At 34.1% G+C, this 19,929-nt stretch overlaps 1 protein-coding gene across 3 annotated transcripts; it reads right to left on the reverse strand.

The window, feature by feature from the left end:
- Window positions 1–1,087: 1,087 nt before the first annotated feature.
- On the reverse strand, window positions 1,088–19,254 carry stx2b (syntaxin 2b). 3 transcript variants are annotated; one of them, XM_056463341.1, is made up of 12 exons: window positions 19,153–19,254; window positions 18,947–19,060; window positions 18,673–18,747; window positions 17,245–17,344; window positions 12,309–12,383; window positions 12,134–12,207; window positions 11,940–12,048; window positions 7,982–8,055; window positions 5,647–5,784; window positions 5,460–5,570; window positions 2,469–2,621; window positions 2,168–2,256 (listed from the first exon to the last, which is right to left on the reverse strand). In XM_056463341.1, the coding sequence occupies exons 2-11, from the start codon at window positions 18,974–18,976 to the stop codon at window positions 2,484–2,486; spliced, it is 924 nt and encodes a 307-aa protein (XP_056319316.1). In that variant the 5' UTR covers window positions 18,977–19,060; window positions 19,153–19,254; the 3' UTR covers window positions 2,168–2,256; window positions 2,469–2,483. The 3 variants fall into 3 exon arrangements, with proteins under 3 accessions (XP_056319318.1, XP_056319316.1, XP_056319315.1); XM_056463340.1 differs by having other exon boundaries at window positions 18,947–19,069; XM_056463343.1 differs by lacking the exon at window positions 2,469–2,621 and having other exon boundaries at window positions 1,088–2,256; window positions 18,947–19,069.
- Between the last annotated feature and the right edge of the window lie 675 nt (window positions 19,255–19,929).

The following is a 19,929-nucleotide window of genomic DNA, read 5'->3' on the forward strand; positions in this document are numbered from 1 at the left end:
AATGGTTAGCACTGACGCCTCACAGCAAAAAGGTGGCTGCTTCGAGCCCCAGCTGGGTCAGTTGGTGTTTCTGTGTGGAGTTTGCGTGTTCTCCATGTTGGGTTTCTTCCGGGTGCTCCGGATTCCTCCAAAGTCCGAAGACATGCGCTACAGGTGAATTGAATAAGCTAAATTGGCTGTAGTGCATGTGTGAATGAGTGTGTATGGGTGTTTCCCAGTGCTGGGAAGTGGCTGAAAGAGCATCCGCTGCGAAAAACATATGCTGGATAAGTTGCCGGTTAATTCTGCTGTGGCAAGCCCTGATAAATAAAGGGACTAAGCCAAAGCAAAATGATTGAATGAAACAAGCTTAAGAGGATTTTGGTGAATAATTCCTAATATTTCATTTATTTGGCTTGGTATTGAGTGATATGAGCACGTAGGACAGGGGTGTCCAAACTCAGTCCAAGAGGGTCGTTGTCCTGCAGAGTTTAGCTCCAACTTGCTTCAACACACCTGCCAGGAAGTTTCTAGTATATCCAGTAAGAGCTTGATTAGCTGGTTCAGGTGTGTTTGATTAGGGTTAGAGCTAAACCAGCCTGATCTCACGAGAAAATGTAAGTATTTTACGTTTTGCCAGTTTAGTGGCTAATTCGTACGAAATTGTACGATTTTTAAAAAGGAGGCGTGGCACCTAACCCCAACCCTAAACCCAACTGTCATTGGGGGATGAGCAAATCGTACGAAAATGTACGAATTAGATCATACGAATTCATACGAATTAGCCACTAAATCAAAAAGTTACGAATTGCCGTGAGATTGAGTTGGCTAAACTCTACAGGACACTGGCCCTCCAGGACCAAGTTTGGACATCCCTGTCTTAGGATGATTTTTAAAAATAATTTCTTTATATTTTAATGTGATTTTATGCTCAGCATGTCAACATTAAGGAGAATTTTTCCCTTCTCACAAAAAACGATTTCTTATTTTTTTAAAAATGCATTTTTTAAATAGATTTTTTTGTATCAATATTATGCACATGCATCTTTACAGGCAAATAATGCAACATTTCAGTGAAACAAATGTTAGTGATAAAGAATACATATCATTCTGAACAGTGAGCAACTCACATTTATTTAGCAATACACACTGTGAGCATTTGACAACACATTCCTGTCAGACAATCAGAGACAAAAACAAACATTCATCAATTAAAACGTTCTGTAACATTGTTCATAAGCCTGACATCATATTGTGTGGAACCACTGTGAACTGTGCAACAAACCACATTGAACTAGTGACAAATATATCACTGCGGTAAAATATCTTATTTTTAACATCATAAGTGCACTTTGCTGGATTGCATTTAGCTCCACACGATCAGTCAGATCTCCCAAGGCACAGTAACCGAAATACCATATTGTAATATTACAAAACATTCCTTGTACACAATCTACTTACCAGCATTAAATAACAAGAAAATCACCTCTGTTTGTTATAGTGAAAATGGCAAACCATAAAAGCCAAAGAGAAAAGTCTCTGACTAAACAGGAGCGCCATCTTCTACACAATTCACTGGTAATGAAGCTAGATTTGTCTGCAGGATAGCATCTCAACTTTCAGTCAGAACAAACTAATTCTTCCCTCGGTAAAGTCAAAAGGAAGATGGTTCCATTGTAGGTGACTAATTGACGTAGTGATGATGATTAGGAGAAGAATGATGATGCACACAAGTCTGCTTGTTGGAAAAAGCACTAATATATTACTACAATAGACTTGTGGTAGTCTAGAATTTGTAAAACAGGGAAATTGTATGTTTTTAGTGTGTTTAGTAGTCTTAATTTAAAATCGTTGTGGGTTCCATAGGCCTAGAATAATAATAATAATAATAATAATAATAATAATAATAATAATAATAATAATAATAATAACAATAATAATAATAATAATAATAATAAAAATAGCAATTATGGTGTTTACAAAAAAAAGATACAAGTACAAGAAAATAAATAAAACTAAATGACTGAATGAATAATAAACAAATACAGAAATATATTTATTTATTGTTAGTTTAATAATACTAATAAATTGTAAACATACTTTAATTATAACTTTTTAAATGCTATTTTAAATGCAAACAAACTAATTCTTCTTTCAGTAACGTCACAAGGAAGATGGTTTCATTATAGGGGACTAATCAACATAAACGGCAGTGATGATGATTAGGAGAAGAATGATGATGCACACGGCTCCACAAACGGCAACATAGACCCATTTCTATAACAGATTTATAAACAGATGAAAACAATGTAAGTATGAAGAAAATGTAAATGTACGATGTAATCTTTAGTTGTATTGTTAATTGTTGGAAGCAAATGAACCGGCATTGAACAATGTCTTCTAACAAATGTGGACCAGAGTGAAGCTGGTTTCAACAGAGGGGAATTGACAATAGATGAGATTGTTAGTGACTAGTCACTGGATGTTACCTCAGGAAATCATGCCTAAACAGGATTGGCTGCATTAGAACTGGAGGCGGCGGAGTTAGTAGTGGTTTTACCAGACAGGCCCACGGATAAACCAATGATTAGTGCGACCACAGCAAGCACGACAAGAGCAATAAGAGCAAGAATGATGTGTTTCTGTACAAGATAAAAAGAAGACAAATTTATGCAAGTATTTGGTGGCATTAGAAGTACAACTGTAGTACAGAATATTCTTCAGCTGTAGTAGATATTTGATTTAAAGGTATAGTTGTGCCAAATTTTTTATTTTACTCACTATTAACTAACCCTCAAGTGGTTTTAAACCTTATTTTGAACACAAAGAAAGATATTGTTACGGTCCTTGGGAGTTAGTCACTCTCAGTCTCACCCTATCACCTTTTGTTCCGCTTTTCTTTGCCTTCACAGGTATCTGCTGATTGGATCCCAAGCCTGTCACTCCTCATTAGGGCGTGTCCTCGTGGACTAGTCAGGCTTTGTTCCGCAGACTTTAAATTTGACCGGCATACCCTGTCTGATCAGTGCTGTGTGTGGGTTTGTGTTGTGTATGCTCGCTTCTGTTTTTTGTATTATGATTTGATCCTTCTGGTCTCTGAGCTAATGCAGAAATCTGTAAATCCAATATGGTTTAAAAGGTTATTTTATTATTTATTACATATTTATTGCCACATCAGCAACTTATGGCTATTTCGTGGCCAAATGGATATACACTAAAATATTACATTAAAATATTACATGATAAAAACAAATTCGTATTATATAAAAAAATTACTTAGACAAATATATAAAATATAAATAGATAAAATTCACAAAAAAAAATTTCAAAGTTAAATATGGTTTTTCAGTTCTATTTTTGATTAAAAAAAAAATGTAAAACTCCTTCTGGTGGTACCTTTTTAAAAATGTCCATCAAAGTACTCTCCCTATAAAATTTAAACTTCTACATTCCAACAAAACATGTTGATGGTAAGAGCAGTCTGGCAGTTATTACATTTAGGTGATTCTTCGTTATTTAATAAATATGAATGTGTCAACCTAGAATGTCCAATAGGACATCTGGTATAGACCGTCTGATCATGCCTGGTCTCGAAATTATAATTTGCTAAATGTCTTTCATTTATTTTCGGGTTAATTTCATATAATTTGTTGTTGATGCAGTTGTCCCATTCTCTTTGCCGTGTTTCGTTTATGTACAAATTGATGGTGGGTTTCAAGTCATCAGGAGGAATTAAACATTCGGTCACATTCAAGGAGATAGCCTTTTTTGCAGTTTCATCTGCCAGTTCATTTCCACGTAGTCCCATATGACCTGGAATCCAACAGAAGATCATGTTGAACTTCTGATTTTCTAGTGTTGTCATTTTCTTTAAAATCATGGACATTATAGGGTGATCACGCTTAGAAGCTTCAAGTGCTTGAAGACAGAATTTGGAATCTGTACAAATTCAAAAGTTACGATGCTGTGTCCTTTCCATTCGATCTAAAGCCATATTTATTGCATAGGCTTCAGCTGTGTAAATTGAACTTTCTCCTGGAATCCGAGTACCAAAACATCATCTTTAAACACCACTGCTGCAGTTACTCCTTTGTCTGTTTTTGATCCATCTGTATATATGTGTTCATGATGAGGGAGTTTAAAAGGTTATTATTCCTTTTACAGGAAAAAGGAATAGGTTAACAAGTCGAGCGACATACATTTTGCCCATAGTTATTGAAGTGTTCAGAAACATTAGGTAAGTGGGTGAGTGCCACTTTTTGTATTTTTGATTATTATTTCTGGGAATGTATATATTAGCGTCGAATACGCTGAAGATTTCGGTTTCTTTTTCACATTTTTATTTTCTTTAGCAAGTTTAGAGGGGATCTTGTGTTCTAGTTCATGTGGCTGTTGGTTTTGTTTAGTTCTTTGCTTTGCCGCCACTCTAGTTCCTTTTTCCTCCCTGTAACTTTTGATCTGGTTATATTTCTTTGATTGCTTCTATTTATTTTCAAATGCACTGTACAAAGCTCCTACATGCTCTTTTGTTGGCTTCATTATTTTTCCTTATAGAGGAATAAAGGAATTGAACGTTAAGATTGTTTGTCCTTGTTTATTTCCACCCATTTTCTTCAGTATTAATATAATTTTCTAAATGTTACGTTTTCTCTTCCTAGACACCTTATTAAATCGTAACAGATATTTTGAAGTTGAAAACCTGTATCCATTGATTTCCATAGTAGAAAAAACAAATACTGTGGAACTCAATGGTTTTTAACTTTCTTTAAAATATCTTCCTTTGTGTTCAATAAAAGAAAGAAATCAAAGGTATGGAACAAGTGAAGTGTGTCAATGATGACTGAACTTTCTTTTTTATGAGTGAACTATTGCTTTAAGGAATGTATTATTACCATTTCTGAAGATGCAATGTACAGAAAGCTCATGCTAATATACTTGCATGCAGTTGAAGTCTAGAATTATTAGCCTTCCTGAATTATTAGTCCCCTGTATATTTTCTTCTAATTTCTAATGGAAAGAAGATTTTACCAACACATTTCTAAATATAATAGTTAACTCATTTCTAATAACTGATTTCTTTTAGCTTTGTTATGATGACAGTACATACTATTTTATTAGATATTGTTCAAGATACTAGTATTCAGCTTAAAGGGGGATTTAAAGCTTTAAAACTAGGCAAGTTAGAGTACTTAGGCAAGCCATTGCATAACAGTAGTTTGTTTTGTAGACAATCAAAAAATATTGCTAATAACAGGTGCTAAAAATATTGACCTTAAAAAAATTAAAACTGCTTTTATTCTAGCCAAAATAAAACAAATAAGACTTTCTCCAGAAGAAAAAATATTATAGGAAATACTGTAAAAATTTATTGCTCCATTAAACATCATTTGAGAAATATTGGAAAAAGAAAAATCACAGGAGGGCGAATAATTTTGACTTCAGCGGTATTTATAGTATAGTTGGTTTGTTTCTCCTCTTACCCTGCGGGCTCTTGTCTGGTACCTCACAGCTTTCTTGGTCTCTACTTTAGCCTGGCCGACGTATTCGACAGCATTGTGGACGTTCTTTTCAATGTTGTCAATCATCTCACCCTGAAACGACATACATCAGTGTATTAAACATTCTGTAACCCCTTTAACAAACCAATGCTGTAACAATTAAAAGTACCTGGGTTTCAACAAGCATGGCCATGTCCACGAACATGTCATGAAGCTCTTTGATGCTGGATTCCAGACGCAGGATATCCTGATGTCTAGACTCGATCTCATTAAGGGCCTGACGAGTTATCTGAGAGTCAGAGATGATCTGAAAATACAAGACTCCTTTTAATAACAGCTTCTAGGAACTTGTGATAACACAGCAACAATACAGTGACAGTTTTATTATTGTATACTAAGTTACTTGAGCAACGGGACAAATTAACAACTATGGAGTCTTCACATATTTGTTTTTTTATTTATTTTTATTTGATTTTTAGAACTATTGCTATTATTTTTTATTTGTTATTTTATTTTTTATCTATTATTACTATTCTGTTTTAAATTATTTGTATTATTACTTTTTTGCATTCATCATTGTATACATCTTTTACTGCTGAACATTTTATATGTCTGTAAAGTGTCTTGAGATGCTACATTTAAAGGCACTATATAAAAATAAAGTTTATTAGTATTATAATATTTAATTAGAATAATGTTTATTGGAGTAGGGTATCATAATAACTACTTTATGATCATTTTATAGTGTTTTCTTTTTTAAAGTTCTGATGTATTGTACACTACCATTGAAATGTTTGCAGTAAGATGTTAATTTAGCTAATTAAGACAGATCTAATTCAACTAATTAAACAAACTGGTTTATTTTATTTATGGGTTTCATTACTAACTATATGATTGGATATTCATCCAGGGTATTAAGGTATAGGGTTATATCCAATGAAAAACTCTCAAAAGTTTTTAGGCTAAAATGTAAAATATTTTGTTGTTTAAAATGTTATTTTGCACTCAGCACTCAGTATATTTGTGACCTTAAAACAGCAATTACTTGAAATACAATTTTGCAATAACATTTTACATGGGGCCTCATGGTGGCGCAGTGTGTAGCACGATCGCTTCACAGCAAGAAGGTCGCTGGTTCGAGCCTCAGCTGGGTCAGTTGGCATTTCTGTGTGGAGTTTACATGTTCTCCCCATGTTGGCGTGGGTTTCCTCTAAAGACATGTGGTATAGGTGAATTGGGTAAGCGAAATTGTCCATACTGTATGTGTGTGAATGAGAGGGTTGTTTGAATGGATGTTTCCCGGTAATGGGTTGTAGCTGGATGGGCATCCGCTGCGTAAAACATATGCTGGATAAGTTGACGGTTTAACTAATCCGAAAAGAAAACGAACAAACATTTTACATGTCTATAAAATTACTTTTGTAAACTTTTTAATTTCAAAATTGAAGATATAAATATTAAAACTTTTAAAAGGTTGTGTACAGTACATGATAGTTACTGAACGTGAACAACTCAACTTTATTTTGCTATTCATTTGTTCATGATCGCAATCATTTTATTCCACATTGTTAAATGACTTCCATCTAAATTGACAGCAAAATATTTTAAGAAAATGTTGTTCTCTTGAACTTTGTATTCACTAATGAAGAGTCCTGATGAAAAGTATCAGTTCATGCAAAAATATTAAGCAGCATGACTCCTCGACAATGGTAAAATTAGCATATTAGAATGATTTATGAAGGATCATGTGACACTGAAGGCTACAGTAATTATGCTGAAAATTCAGCTTTGCCATCACAGCAATACATTTTATTATTTAAAAATGTATACATATAGATATATAAACAACAACTATTTAAACAAAAAACTAGTGACTCCAAGCTCACATTGAAAGGATAGTTCGCTCAAAAATTATGTCATTATTTACTAATCCTCTACTTGTTCCAAGCCTGACTGACATTTTGAAAAGCTGGAAATCTGTAACCATTGACATCCACAGATTCAGTTTTTCCTACTATGAAACTATGGTTAGCTGTTTTTAGCATTCTTCAAATTATCTTTTGTGTTCAACAAAAGGAAGACATTCATAAAGGTTTATAACAACTTGAGGCAGGTCAAGTAAATACAGTAGTGAGCAAATTTTCATTTTTTAGATGAATTATGCCTTTAAATGTTGTCAAATTGCAATGTAACAGTTGATGATTTCACATTGTATGCAACAAATTATATAAAAATATGCATTTACGACAACATGACGGTTTGATAATATCAGAATTATTGTTTGTGTGCACTCTTATTTAATAAATGCGCATTATGTGCTCTCTTTAATCCAAAAATTAGAGACTGCAACCAGGAGATGGCGCTAATTCTGCATAATTTTAAGTCGCTCTCATATTTTGGCATAGGTCAAACTAAACGGAGAAGCCAAAAGAAACTGTGTGAGAGCTGCAGTATTTTAACTATACAATAAAGCTATAATGATTCATTCTGAGAAAGAAACTCACGTCAGAAGTGAAAATGGAAGGGTTTCCAGTCTCCAGCATCTCTTCCAGTTCCTCGTTTGTTGTGATTTTTCCAGCTAAAAGATTCACAGAGCGTATTAGATCAAACAAACAACTCTTTCACATTTCAGGTCATTATTTGTTTGATAAATGGCGGCCTGTTTGTGAATTTGTCAACGGTAAACAGGAAGCGGAGACCAGTGACTGCTAATGGTCTAGTCCATTTGTATAATCGTTTGGCTTTGTGTCACGGAACAGTGTATGTGTGTACCATAAGCTTGTATGTGGCCATGTTAAGTATCCCTTGGGGACTATATTGATTCAGCTGGGAAAATGAGAGGGAACAATAGAATGGCTGAAACCATTGATGTAAAGACCACTGGAACAACACAAACACACTCATACAGTATGACCCCTAAGCAGAGACCAACGGTCATATTCAGACATAAAATACTAATTTCAATCTAAAAAAAAGTTAAGGGATAGTTCATTAGTTCAAAATTAAGGGATTATTTACTCATCCTTCATTTGTTTTGAATCTGTAACCACTGATTTCCATAGTATTTCTTTTTACTACTATGGAAGTCAATGGTTACAGGTTTTCAACTTTTTCAAAATATATTATTTAGTGTTCAACAGAATAAAACATGAAGTTTGATCCTGGGTCGTCAAAACAAAATGTTGGCTCAGATGTGTAAAAACCCAAAGTTGGAACATGATAATCCAGCATTTGAGTATACAGTCATATAAAATAGGTTTAATAGACTGTAGATTTTTAACATGACAAACATTTTGGTGAATAAATTAGTGTGTTCTGAATGTCCTATCCGGCATCTTAAATGACTTGACCCCACCAATTATTAAAAGGGATTGTATGTTTAGTTCAAGAATAAGCATTTATTTCATGTCATTGGTTTGGAATCAGTGATTAAATTTCTGATTTATATTTATTCTAAAACTGGTCACAAATTTGTGAATGGTATACAGAATTGAACTGTTTGTAGATAATGCTTTTGGCAGTGCGGTCTGCTTTTTACATTCAGAGATTCCTGATGGTCCAGGCACTCAACAGAAAATAATACTGTTGGATTCAAACAAATTACAAACACTCAGATTTCTGTAACTGAGTATTTGTTTCTTAGGAATGGCACTGCAAGTAGTTTTTAAAAATGTTGACTTTTTCTTTTTTTGTGCTGTATCGGTTCTTTTACCACTATTTTCCTCTAACCTCCAGTCACTACTTTATATGTACATTTTTTCTTGTGTATGGTGAGTGGCTAAGTAGAATAATAAGTCATGTGATTCCTGTCGAATCAAATTGGGCAATAAAAAAAATCATAAAATAAAAAAACTATTTCATCAGACTACTGTGAAACAGACTACAAGGCTCCTCCGGACAAAAACCAGAAGACTGAGGAACATCTTTTTCCCCTGAGCTGTCACCCCCCCCCCCCCCCCCCCCCATACACCCCCCACACTCCTCTAACTTATACTCCTCACAATCACTGCACTGTTTAACATTTGTGCATTTAAAATTTGCACATATTCATTGCACTACATTGCACTGATTCATTTATTGAATATGTACACATTACTGTACATACCCACTGCACATGGACATTTCTAATTTTGTACACACCCACTGTACATGTACATATACATACATACATACATACATACATACATACATACATACATACATATATTTATTTGTGATTATGTTTATCTATCTGCACACTTCTGATTACTAATAGCAACCTGTACATATATTCATTTATTGTAAATCAGTTCATAGCTAATACAACCTGTATATAATATTCATAGTACATCCATCTGTAAATATTACCATCGTTTTTCTATAACTGCACTTTATAACTTATACCTGTATCCTGCACTTGCTGCTATTGCACTGCTGGTTAGACCTAAACTGCATTTCGTTGCCTTGACCTTGTACATGTGTAATGACAATAAAGTTGAATCTAATCTAATCTACTGTCAAGACACAGACACTTTAGAAAGGCAGCAAACGTGTACTTTGTGGAAGCATTAAAGTGCAAAAAAGATGCTGAATTATGATATGCAATGACCAAGAGACTGTTTATACTATATGTAACTAATAAGAACATAAAGGTTGCCTACTGTATGATGACTGAAATGATCAAATTGCCTTACACTAATGAACTACAGAAAGTTTTCAAATCCATGCACAAATTGCAAGTATTCTCTCAGTGCTGCACAAGCTTGGTTTGAGGCACCAACTTCTTCAAAGTATTTAACCTATGCGTTAATATATAGTTACAGCTAGATTTTTTTCTCCTTGGGTTACACAGACTTCGCTCCACATGTAAACTCATCAACCTGCATTCTGTCAACTTATTATTGATGCATATATTGATGTAATGTGTCCTGACTTTTTTTTTTATAGTCCATGAATACTGTAACGTTCACTTAGAAGCACCCTTAAGAGAAAACTACTCTGACATAGGCTACACTTTTAATTTGTTGGGTATAAGATGGAATTATTTTTCCAGCGTAATACTCACTATTCACTATGAAGTACTTTCAAAAGGGCTAGATTTCTACTTGTGCTTTGAGTAGTATTAAGAATAGATAGTTTTACTTGTACATTTTTTAGCAAATAATGGTACTTTTGAGCATGATTTTTCAGTACTTTTTCCACCAATGTTGGATTTTAAAACTGATCATTTCATTTGAATTGCCACAATTGTTGGATCGCATGACTACTAGAGATTTTTCCCCACGTGCAAAGTTGAGATAACTGAGTGTTTATGCAAAGATGGCAGTCATGTGACTGGTGACTCACTATCACATCACTCTGTGTTCCTGGCCTGCTGCACACAGGTAAAAGCAGGATCTCTCTGGAGCACTGCTGTCCAGGTAACACCTGCCTTACAGTCTCCGGTGACAAACCACGCCGTTTCATGTGTCGCAAAGCAAAGAAAGTCCCTCATTAATCCACTCACACTGGGACTAATTCATGCACACAGAAGACATTTTCTCTAGAGGTCTGCACTACACGCATGACCACAAATTTCTCAAATTACATTTCAACCACAGCATGTCAGGTGATAAAAGGCGGAAGGGGACACATATAGCATAAATTTGTTGTTGTTACTAGAAATAACCTACAGTTTTGCCCAATTAATACAAAATAAAGCCATAAATACTCAAATGAAACATTTAAAATGCTACATGTGCATTATATTCAACATGACATCATCCTAACATATGCCATTTACATAAATAACGGATATTTAGATATGTGTTATGTCATTTGCTAAAGATAGCATTGTCATTATTATTAAATCACTCAATGCATAACTATTATTTTAAAATATTAACTAAATTACAGTGTGTTTAACTGAGCTTTAGAAGATGACCAAGGTAATCTAAATGTAAAAATATAGGAACAATTAAATAAACTGTGTATCCAATTTCAATAAATAGTGACACATTTGAAAAAAATTCTAATATCAGCTTGATGGTAGCCATATTCAACAGACTACAACCACAATCCTATAGATATTTCATCCATCATGAAAATTAATTTCAGAGTAAATAAGTCAGTATTTTTATGCAATACAAATATTTTTATTAATTTGATTAAAAAGTAATAAAAAATACAATTTTTATTTATTTTAATCAAATCTGGTTAATTATTTAATATTATATTAAATATTTACTTATGTAATATAATATTTGAATATATTTATTTTATATTCTTTATTTATAATCTTATAATTATGTTTTATCTCGTTTTAATTATTGTTTTTATACTAATGTATGTTTATTTTAATTAAATGTTTGGTTATTTATTTTTTAATACAATTTAATATTTCTCATATGCCTTAAGCACTCTTACACCTTCAGTTAGAAAGCCACTGCTCTAGTTAATTAAACCATGGTTAAATGTGCTTGAAAGTGGTACAGTAAGACTTACTGATTTCCAGCTGTCTCTGAATCCTGCTTTTACTCTTCTCTCTGAAGGACACTTGGGCTTCATTGTATTGCGTCATTACTTCCACAAATTTACGAGACAAATTGGTATACTGAAAAAGAAAATAAGCACACTGAACCAATTTGGCATGAAAATATGGCTGTACATAAAAAAAAAATTGAGGCAGAGATGAATACCTGTGTTTTCTGAATACGTGCATCCACCGAGGCTTGACTGACCTGCTCATCTGAAGGCAGACTCTGGTGCATTGCTAACAACAACAGATGATTTCTTTCACATTTCTTTTTTCTAATTTAATGTAATAAAACTCCAATTTTCAACACCATTAATCTTGCACAACAATCTACTCACATTTGAGGCTTTTCTGGACAAAGTTGGCATGTTTTTTGATTTCCACCGTGAGTTGTTCTAGTTCTTCTTTTGTTTCTGAAAGCAAAATCATATTTATCAGCAAGGATCCATTAAATCAATTTGTAACAAAAGATTTTAAACTCATAATAAAAATAAAACTATCTCAGTTTCCACAAAAAAAAACTCAAAAGCGCAAGTGTTTTCAACATTGATAAGAAGAAGAAATGTTTCATGAGCAGCAAATCAGCATGTTACACTAAATTCTAATATGCTGGTCCATTACATTGTGAGGTAATATTTCTTAAATTGCTGATTGTCTAACACAGGAAAGTTGAGTAAGTTAGCTTTGTCATCACATAAATAAGTTTTAGTTGTATCCATATATTTTCACATTTATTGTTTTTATCTAACTTTTCATATTAGGTAAAACCTTGGTGAGCATGTCAATAAATTATTTTCTTTGTACTCGATTTCCACCAGGGGATATTTATCCCGAGAGGCCTTTTGAGATTTTGCAGGGCCACTGATGTGATCCAAGACCTGTGAAGACATCATGCTAACCATTGAGGTATCCATAATCCTGGACCAGGCCGTATCTTAAACTGTGGCAGAGTGAGACTGATTGCTGAAAGACCCCATTGACAGATGAGTCTCTGTATTGATCCCGTGGCCAGCCTGAACACCAGTTGATGACCTACTCAGACCTGCAGCTTCTCCATGATGGATGTCCAACGTTCTTCAGCCTCTAGGGCCCAGACTGCAGCTCTGCACAATAAGTTTGGCCCGAGGAGAAATGGTTGTACCCAACTAAGCCTGGTGTCTCTTGAGGCTTTTTCCTTCACTTTTGTCAATTGGTGAAGTTTGCTCCACACCACCGCCGCCACTGGCTTGCTTGGTTTGGGACTTAAGCTGCGCATCAACGGATTTGCTCTTCAGAGTTTGGAATTTCAGCAGTGAAAATTAAACCACACTGAACTTCAACTCTGAAAATTGGTTTCAACTTACTAGAACTTCTATGTTAAGCTGCTCTGACGCAATCTACATTGTAAAAGCACTATAGAAATAAAGATGAATTGAACTGAATAAATTCAAAAACATCAATAAGCAGCTTTAATCTATTTTAACCTATTCAAATTGCATATGAAGAGTTCAAATAGAAAAAGCCTCTAAGTGTCATATGAAATCTTCTTCTAAAATGGAGTATATTAATATTTATTTCCTTTCCTCAGGCTCCTGCGTGTAGATTCAATAATTCCAGTTTACGATGATGAATAGACTCTTTTCATTGCCTTTAAAGTAATATAACTGAACATAAACATTTCATACAGCATCTTGTATCTTAACTCTTCATAAATAATTATTTCAGTTATATAAATTCATTTATTTAACAGATTAAAATCCACATATAGGCACCTTCTTGATATTCCTAGACACTGATGTTTACTTGATATAAAAGTCACATGACCATCGGCTATCAAAGTTAATGTATTTCTATGATTACAGATAAAGACTGGTGTGTTATAAGTGAGGATATAAAATTCAGACATGTATATGAAAGAAAAGTGACAGCGGAGAAATATTATACATCCATTAGTGCAATCCTCAAACAGATCATTCAGCTTTACTATCAGCTTCAAGATTCACAGTCATACATCTCAGAGAAAAACGTCACACTTAGTCTATTGTAGAGTGTGTTGTAGAAGCACTCACACCCTTGCAGATATCTTTATCTCAAGCTCACATTCCTGTCTGCATGTCCTATACATGCCCTGCAACTAACAGCCAGAAGTAACCCAACACACTCACTTAACACAAAGAATGTGAGGGGGGAAACCATGATTCTTCACAAGCCCAAACCTGACTCCCTGTGGTAAAATTGAAGGGGTCTGTATTCTCTGCTCATTTCAGTTCCCTACAGCAGTTTCCAGAGGTGTTGTTGTATAGACTGATGTGATGTGAAGTTTTCAGCAGAGGAAGCCCATGGTCGTGTGATAAGGTTATATGTGGCTTTTGCTTTTTTTCTTGGTTCGTGACAGAGCTATGAGTGTGGATATGAATGACGGAAAGCCTGAATGTGCGCTCAGACAAAGACAAAAGCGGAGTGACTCAAAGGCATTGTTATTTATTAGGTAATACAACAAACACTTTTGAGTTTTTGAGTAATTTGTCCAAGTTATTCCCTCTAATTGGAGTCTATTCAAAAATATTGATTAAACTAGCCCAGGGCAACACATAACTAAACCTTGTTTTTGAGCTTTTAAAACCCACTTTTAACCCTGGGTAAATGACCAGTGTGGTTTGACTGAAATATGAACGCAATACAGACCAAAGGCATCTAATCAAAGCAAAAACAGAACACATTTCATTTTCACATTAGACTTAGAAAATTAAAATAAAACACACACACAAAACATGAGGTTATGTCATAAAATGATTGTTTGCTATATTGGCCAGAATATGTGAAAAAAAGGATTGACTTATTGACTGGTATGTAATCATATAGAGCTTAATTCAGTATCTGCTCTATTAATTATTTTTCTTTATAATATCGCTCTCAAGCAGCCTCCTACAACTGCCTGGCACATGAGAAATCTATTCAGGGACTGTGGTGCTACACTAATAAAAAAATAAACATTTTTAGAACATCTATTTTAGAACAAAACATCAGCTGTGTTTCTAAGATCACAAGTCTGATTTTATTTATTGTAAGAAACTAACATTTATGAGGAACATTTTAAACCTGATTCAACAAAATTAACCTGTACATTAACCTCTTAAGGCCCAATGTGTTTTTTTACATGCATTTTTTTTCTTTGCTATTTGGGCTTATTAGAACCTAATTAGAATAAAAATCTAAGTATCATCTTTTGATACAATGTATCTTAGAGAAAAACGATCTCCATATATGTGGAATTGTGGTCCGAATTTACATAAGACCCCTTTTCCTGAATTTTGTTTAATGCATATTTAACATAGAAATTTTGTTGAACATGTTTTGACTATCAAGAGAGTAAAAACTATTTTTTCCCCATTTTGGACAGTTTGAAATAGTGTTTGGGACATTTCATATGCTACAAAACAGTTGCAGGATGTCACCGTATGTCTGTAACAAAATATCAAACATTCAAAGTATTTTAAATAGCCACTTAAGAGCTAAAATTTGCTGTCCACATATGTGGACACTCAAGCCCTAGGAGGATATGCCCCATTCCAAATTGTACCCATTAGCCCTACCCCTTACCCCTCGTTTTGCACGTTCACATGAAGGGGATGGGGGTGTCCCAATTCTCTTTAGCTAGAAGGTGTAGGGCTAAAGGGAAGGGCTAGATAGCCATTGAAACTGAGATTTTCCAGCACCACTTACGAAACCAAGGGGTACAAAAATTTCCCAGAACAAACAATCTACAACGGCAGCATAGCTGCACACGGAAGTCAGGAGATGCAAAAATATGTATTTTTTGTCGTTATTCCGAATTTTTACAACAAACAAGCATTTTGTTTTACCGTCTTGCTTTAAAAAAAATTGCAACAAAATCACAAAAACCAGCTAAATTTCACTATCTATAATCCATAATAATAACTCCTGTATAGTAGTCCCACATCATATTTTCACATCTGTCACTCGATGACACTCGATTACCCTATCAGAAAGTCTAGTGGCTTGGAATGACCTTTTTAGAGTGTCTGCTATAATGTTAACGTTGTTTTCGTGTGTTTAGATAAATAGGGCCCCAGTGTAAATGCAATCTTATGATCTTATTGCCACATTATATTGTCATGATAACATGATATCGTTGCCTTCTGTGATTTCCTGAAGATAAATAATAAAAAAATAACTCAACTGTAGTAACTACAGCAGTCACGATCTTCGATCTCAAATGAAGCAAATGTTCGTGGCAACATGTGCAGGTGTTGTAGTGCTGTCCCATTTCTTAGGGGTAAAATTTGAAGCCCTTCCCACTCACACTCTGTTTCAAGGGCCAAAGGAAAGGGGTGGGGTAAAAAAAAATAGAACTGGTATTGGGTCTTATAACTTCTCAAATACATATGAATAGGATCAAATAGTTCTGCCAAAAGGAGTTCGAAAACATCAACAAAAATCCTATGTTGTACATCCCTACTATATTCCTTTTCATTTCCACGTCCTTTTCATTTCTGAATTATCATTATTATTTTTGTCATAGCCCTTTCTGTTGATTTTCCAGGAATAACTACCTAATTAATTGATTCTTTCACAAAATTTATTGTTACTATCAAATACAATGACTCTTAAAATTAAATGGAAGGTTGGTCGTACCACCCACACCTAGACTAGATCATTCGAAACCAACAGCCTATCACGTGCCATTCGCATGCTATAGACGATTATGGAAAAACTCCACATATGGATGTATATGAATGTTAACAGTTGTTATATTTCAGTATACTTCAGCATTTAAATGAAAAAAAAAAAAAGTCAAATAGTCACTGTAAACGTGAAGTCAATTAACACTTCGTACACTGTAGTCATCCCAGGGCTCGCAAAATCCGGTAGCCCGCCAGGAACAATGTAGATAGATTTTAGTAGTCCGACTGAAGAAACTATAGCCCTGGGATTTAGAATTGTACAGTATTATACTCAGTGAATGACTACCCAGGATTATTTGTGGGCCTCGGATAAATTGTGAAACAGAAAGCGAGATAACCATGGATTATATTTATCCAGGGTTTAAAAAGACCCAGGGCTAACTAGCTCAAGTGTGACAAGGCCCTAATTAGTACTAAATAGCTTTTATGAATATCATCTCACTGAAGCAGCTTGAGGGTGATGCTTTACTAGTGATTGTTCATGAATGACCCCTGGAAGCGTTTGAGCAAGATTCAACCTGCTAACCTGCTCTGTCACGCAAAACAATTTAACCTGTCCATTCAGAAGCTATGAATAAGGGTGACTTACTCTCATCAGGATTGGGGGCTGAAAGGATCACACTATATTTCTTCTTCACCTCATCCACTAGGGAGGAGATCTTTTCAATGACCCGTCTGACCTCTTCAACCTAAAATAAAGTAAAAGCAGGGTTTTAAATTGTACTTCTGCAATGGTTACACTTTAGTGGGCTTCTAGACGGACACTACTATGGATGCATGTCATGATCATATTTGTGATGAAATGTCTTTATTATGAATGTTGTCATTATACTGTACCATTAAATGTTGAGACGGGAAAGAACAAATTAACACAAATATTTATTGATTATATTTGTTAACTGATGTTTTTATTTTAACATTTATTGTGTATACTTTGTTGTTTTTGTTTTAAATACTTTTAAAAAAAACTATAACAAATGAAAATAAATATATATATATATATATATATATATATATATATATATATATATATATATATATATATATATATATATATATATATATATATATTCCAAAACGACACTGGTAGATGTAAAATATCACCTATTAGTGGATGACAAACATTTACTATTAATGGTCAGTAGTCATAAAGTAAATTAAATTAATATAAAACCCAGAAATAAAAATAAAACAAAAACCACATAGATAGCTTTCAAATAACAGTTGTGGCTTTAATTAATTATTGATGGGAAATACAGTATCATTTCTGTTCTTAATGTAATTTTGCAATCAATTAAATGCATACAGTGCCTATACAAAAAATAAAAAATAAATAAAAAAAAAATCACCATACCCATTGAATTCTTTTTACTCACATTACACCCTGCTTTCAAAAGACCTTCAATACAATACTTTACAGTCAAACTTGGATCATACTTTTTTCTTGCAAAACAGCATGATAAATACTCCTTACAAAGACATACATAAAAAACAAAAGAACAATTCGTTTTAGACGGGCCTTATTCAGCTCCAAGACAGCCTGATGTACAAATGACTTTTATAATTTTACGTTATTAAAACTTGGGACTCTAAATCGACGCTTATGCTTTAATGGTATAAATTCATGATTCAACACTTGACTAGGGTTCGAAATGACATTACTTGCCAGCCTTGTGAGGTTCTTGTAATACGAACGGTCATATTATTTCTCAAGAGGCTTTCCTACTATCGTTGAACAGTTTTAAATCTGGTTCATCAACTTTGTTTTTAGATTCACAGACAAACTCAGAATAAGGTTGTAGAAGGCTACAAAAACATTTCGAAGGCTGGAAAAGTTATATAAAGGCACTTTGTTATGTTCCTGGTTCCTAGTCATGTACTTTTATATCAACGCTAACACAATATTTTATTGTTGAATGTTCCATAATGGTTTATACTTGAACTTATGGTTAATAATAAATAAATAAAACTATGAAGGTACTGTAACCCCCTACACAACCCCCCCCCAAACTGTTACCTTTTTGAAAAAGTCCTGCATGAAGTCATTTCTCTCCATTGACACAGCGACATCTTCACTGGCATTCTGCCTGCCCTAAAACACAAGCACACATAAACACAAGACATACACGAGAATGAGAGTAAACAAACAAAAAAGAAAGTCATTCTCAAATGTTTCTATTTGAAAATATAAAAATAGTATGCTTATAAAAATGTATATACTAACAGTTATCTTCAATTATTAAGTACGCTGCAAGCCATTTAATCTAACGGATTTGTTATCAATCACTTGCCGCATTCAAATCAGCCAGTCGGTCCCTCATAACAATGTCGATGAGACGGCGATTATCCTCGATTTATCGATCACGTCCGTTGCTGTCCGTCCGAATTGAAGTCCATTGTAAGTCCTGTCCAAACTGAAGTTTGTTAAAAAAAAATACACGAATTAACATTTAGAACTAGTAACTTGACAACACACGCTTCTAAATGAAATGTTTACTTTGAAAGAGGTATCCAGTCATGAGGTGTTTGGTGTTTGTTTGGTTGCCATCCTTTTAATTCTCCGTCTGTCTCCAGCTGACGGTTCTTCTGTGTCTCAATTACACTGTGGGCGCAGCTACTCGGAACAGGGCGGTAACGTTGGTAAACAGAGCATGGCGCTATCAGGTAACGTTTTAATTAGTTTATTTCTCTACTATTGACGTTGTGTTTCAGTTTAAAGGCTATAAACATCCGCACTGTTATTATTTTGGTGTCAATTTTAGTCAAGACAAGGTTTAACGAAAAAGACGTTTTCACGTGCTGTCTGTTACTTTTCTAAGCGCTTGCCAAGATGGACCAATCAAATTCCTGTTTAATAGGTGTTGACTCAACTGATGTCACTTCTCAGTATTTTAGGGCGTAAGCAATGACTTTGAATTCATCAATGTCTGAATTAAAATAAATTGCAGTTTCCATTCCATTTGAATTACCGAGCCTCTCTGTGCCACCTGCAGTAGTTTTAATGAGATGGAGTTCACCTATAGCTTAAAATGTTCATATACTCAACCTACTTGTTTCACACTTTGACGAGTTTCATCTGTTAACCTCAAAAGATGATAGTTGAAAGAAACCCTTACTTTCATGGTATGACTTTTATGGTATGTTTCACTACTAGGTTCAAGTAAAGTCAATGGTTGCAGCTTTTAAGATAAAACACTCATATGCACATGTTTGGAACTATACCAGGTTAAGTATATTGTCATTTTTGGGTGAACTTTAATTTTCACAATAAATT

Source organism: Danio aesculapii, chromosome 8, assembly GCF_903798145.1.
Source record: "Danio aesculapii chromosome 8, fDanAes4.1, whole genome shotgun sequence".
NCBI lineage: Eukaryota > Metazoa > Chordata > Actinopteri > Cypriniformes > Danionidae > Danio > Danio aesculapii.

What these genes read in the sequence shown, in the direction of transcription:
- stx2b (XM_056463341.1), bottom strand. Translation starts at nt 18,976, where the DNA reads ATGAGGGACCGACTGGCTGATTTGAATGCG. An exon ending in AGCCCCCAATCCTGATGAGA is followed by an intron (nt 12,384 to 17,244) that starts GTAAGTCACCCT and finishes TTTTGCTTTCAG; the next exon opens with AAACAAAAGAAGAACTAGAA. An exon ending in CACGTATTCAGAAAACACAG is followed by an intron (nt 12,049 to 12,133) that starts GTATTCATCTCT and finishes TTTCTTTTTCAG; the next exon opens with TATACCAATTTGTCTCGTAA.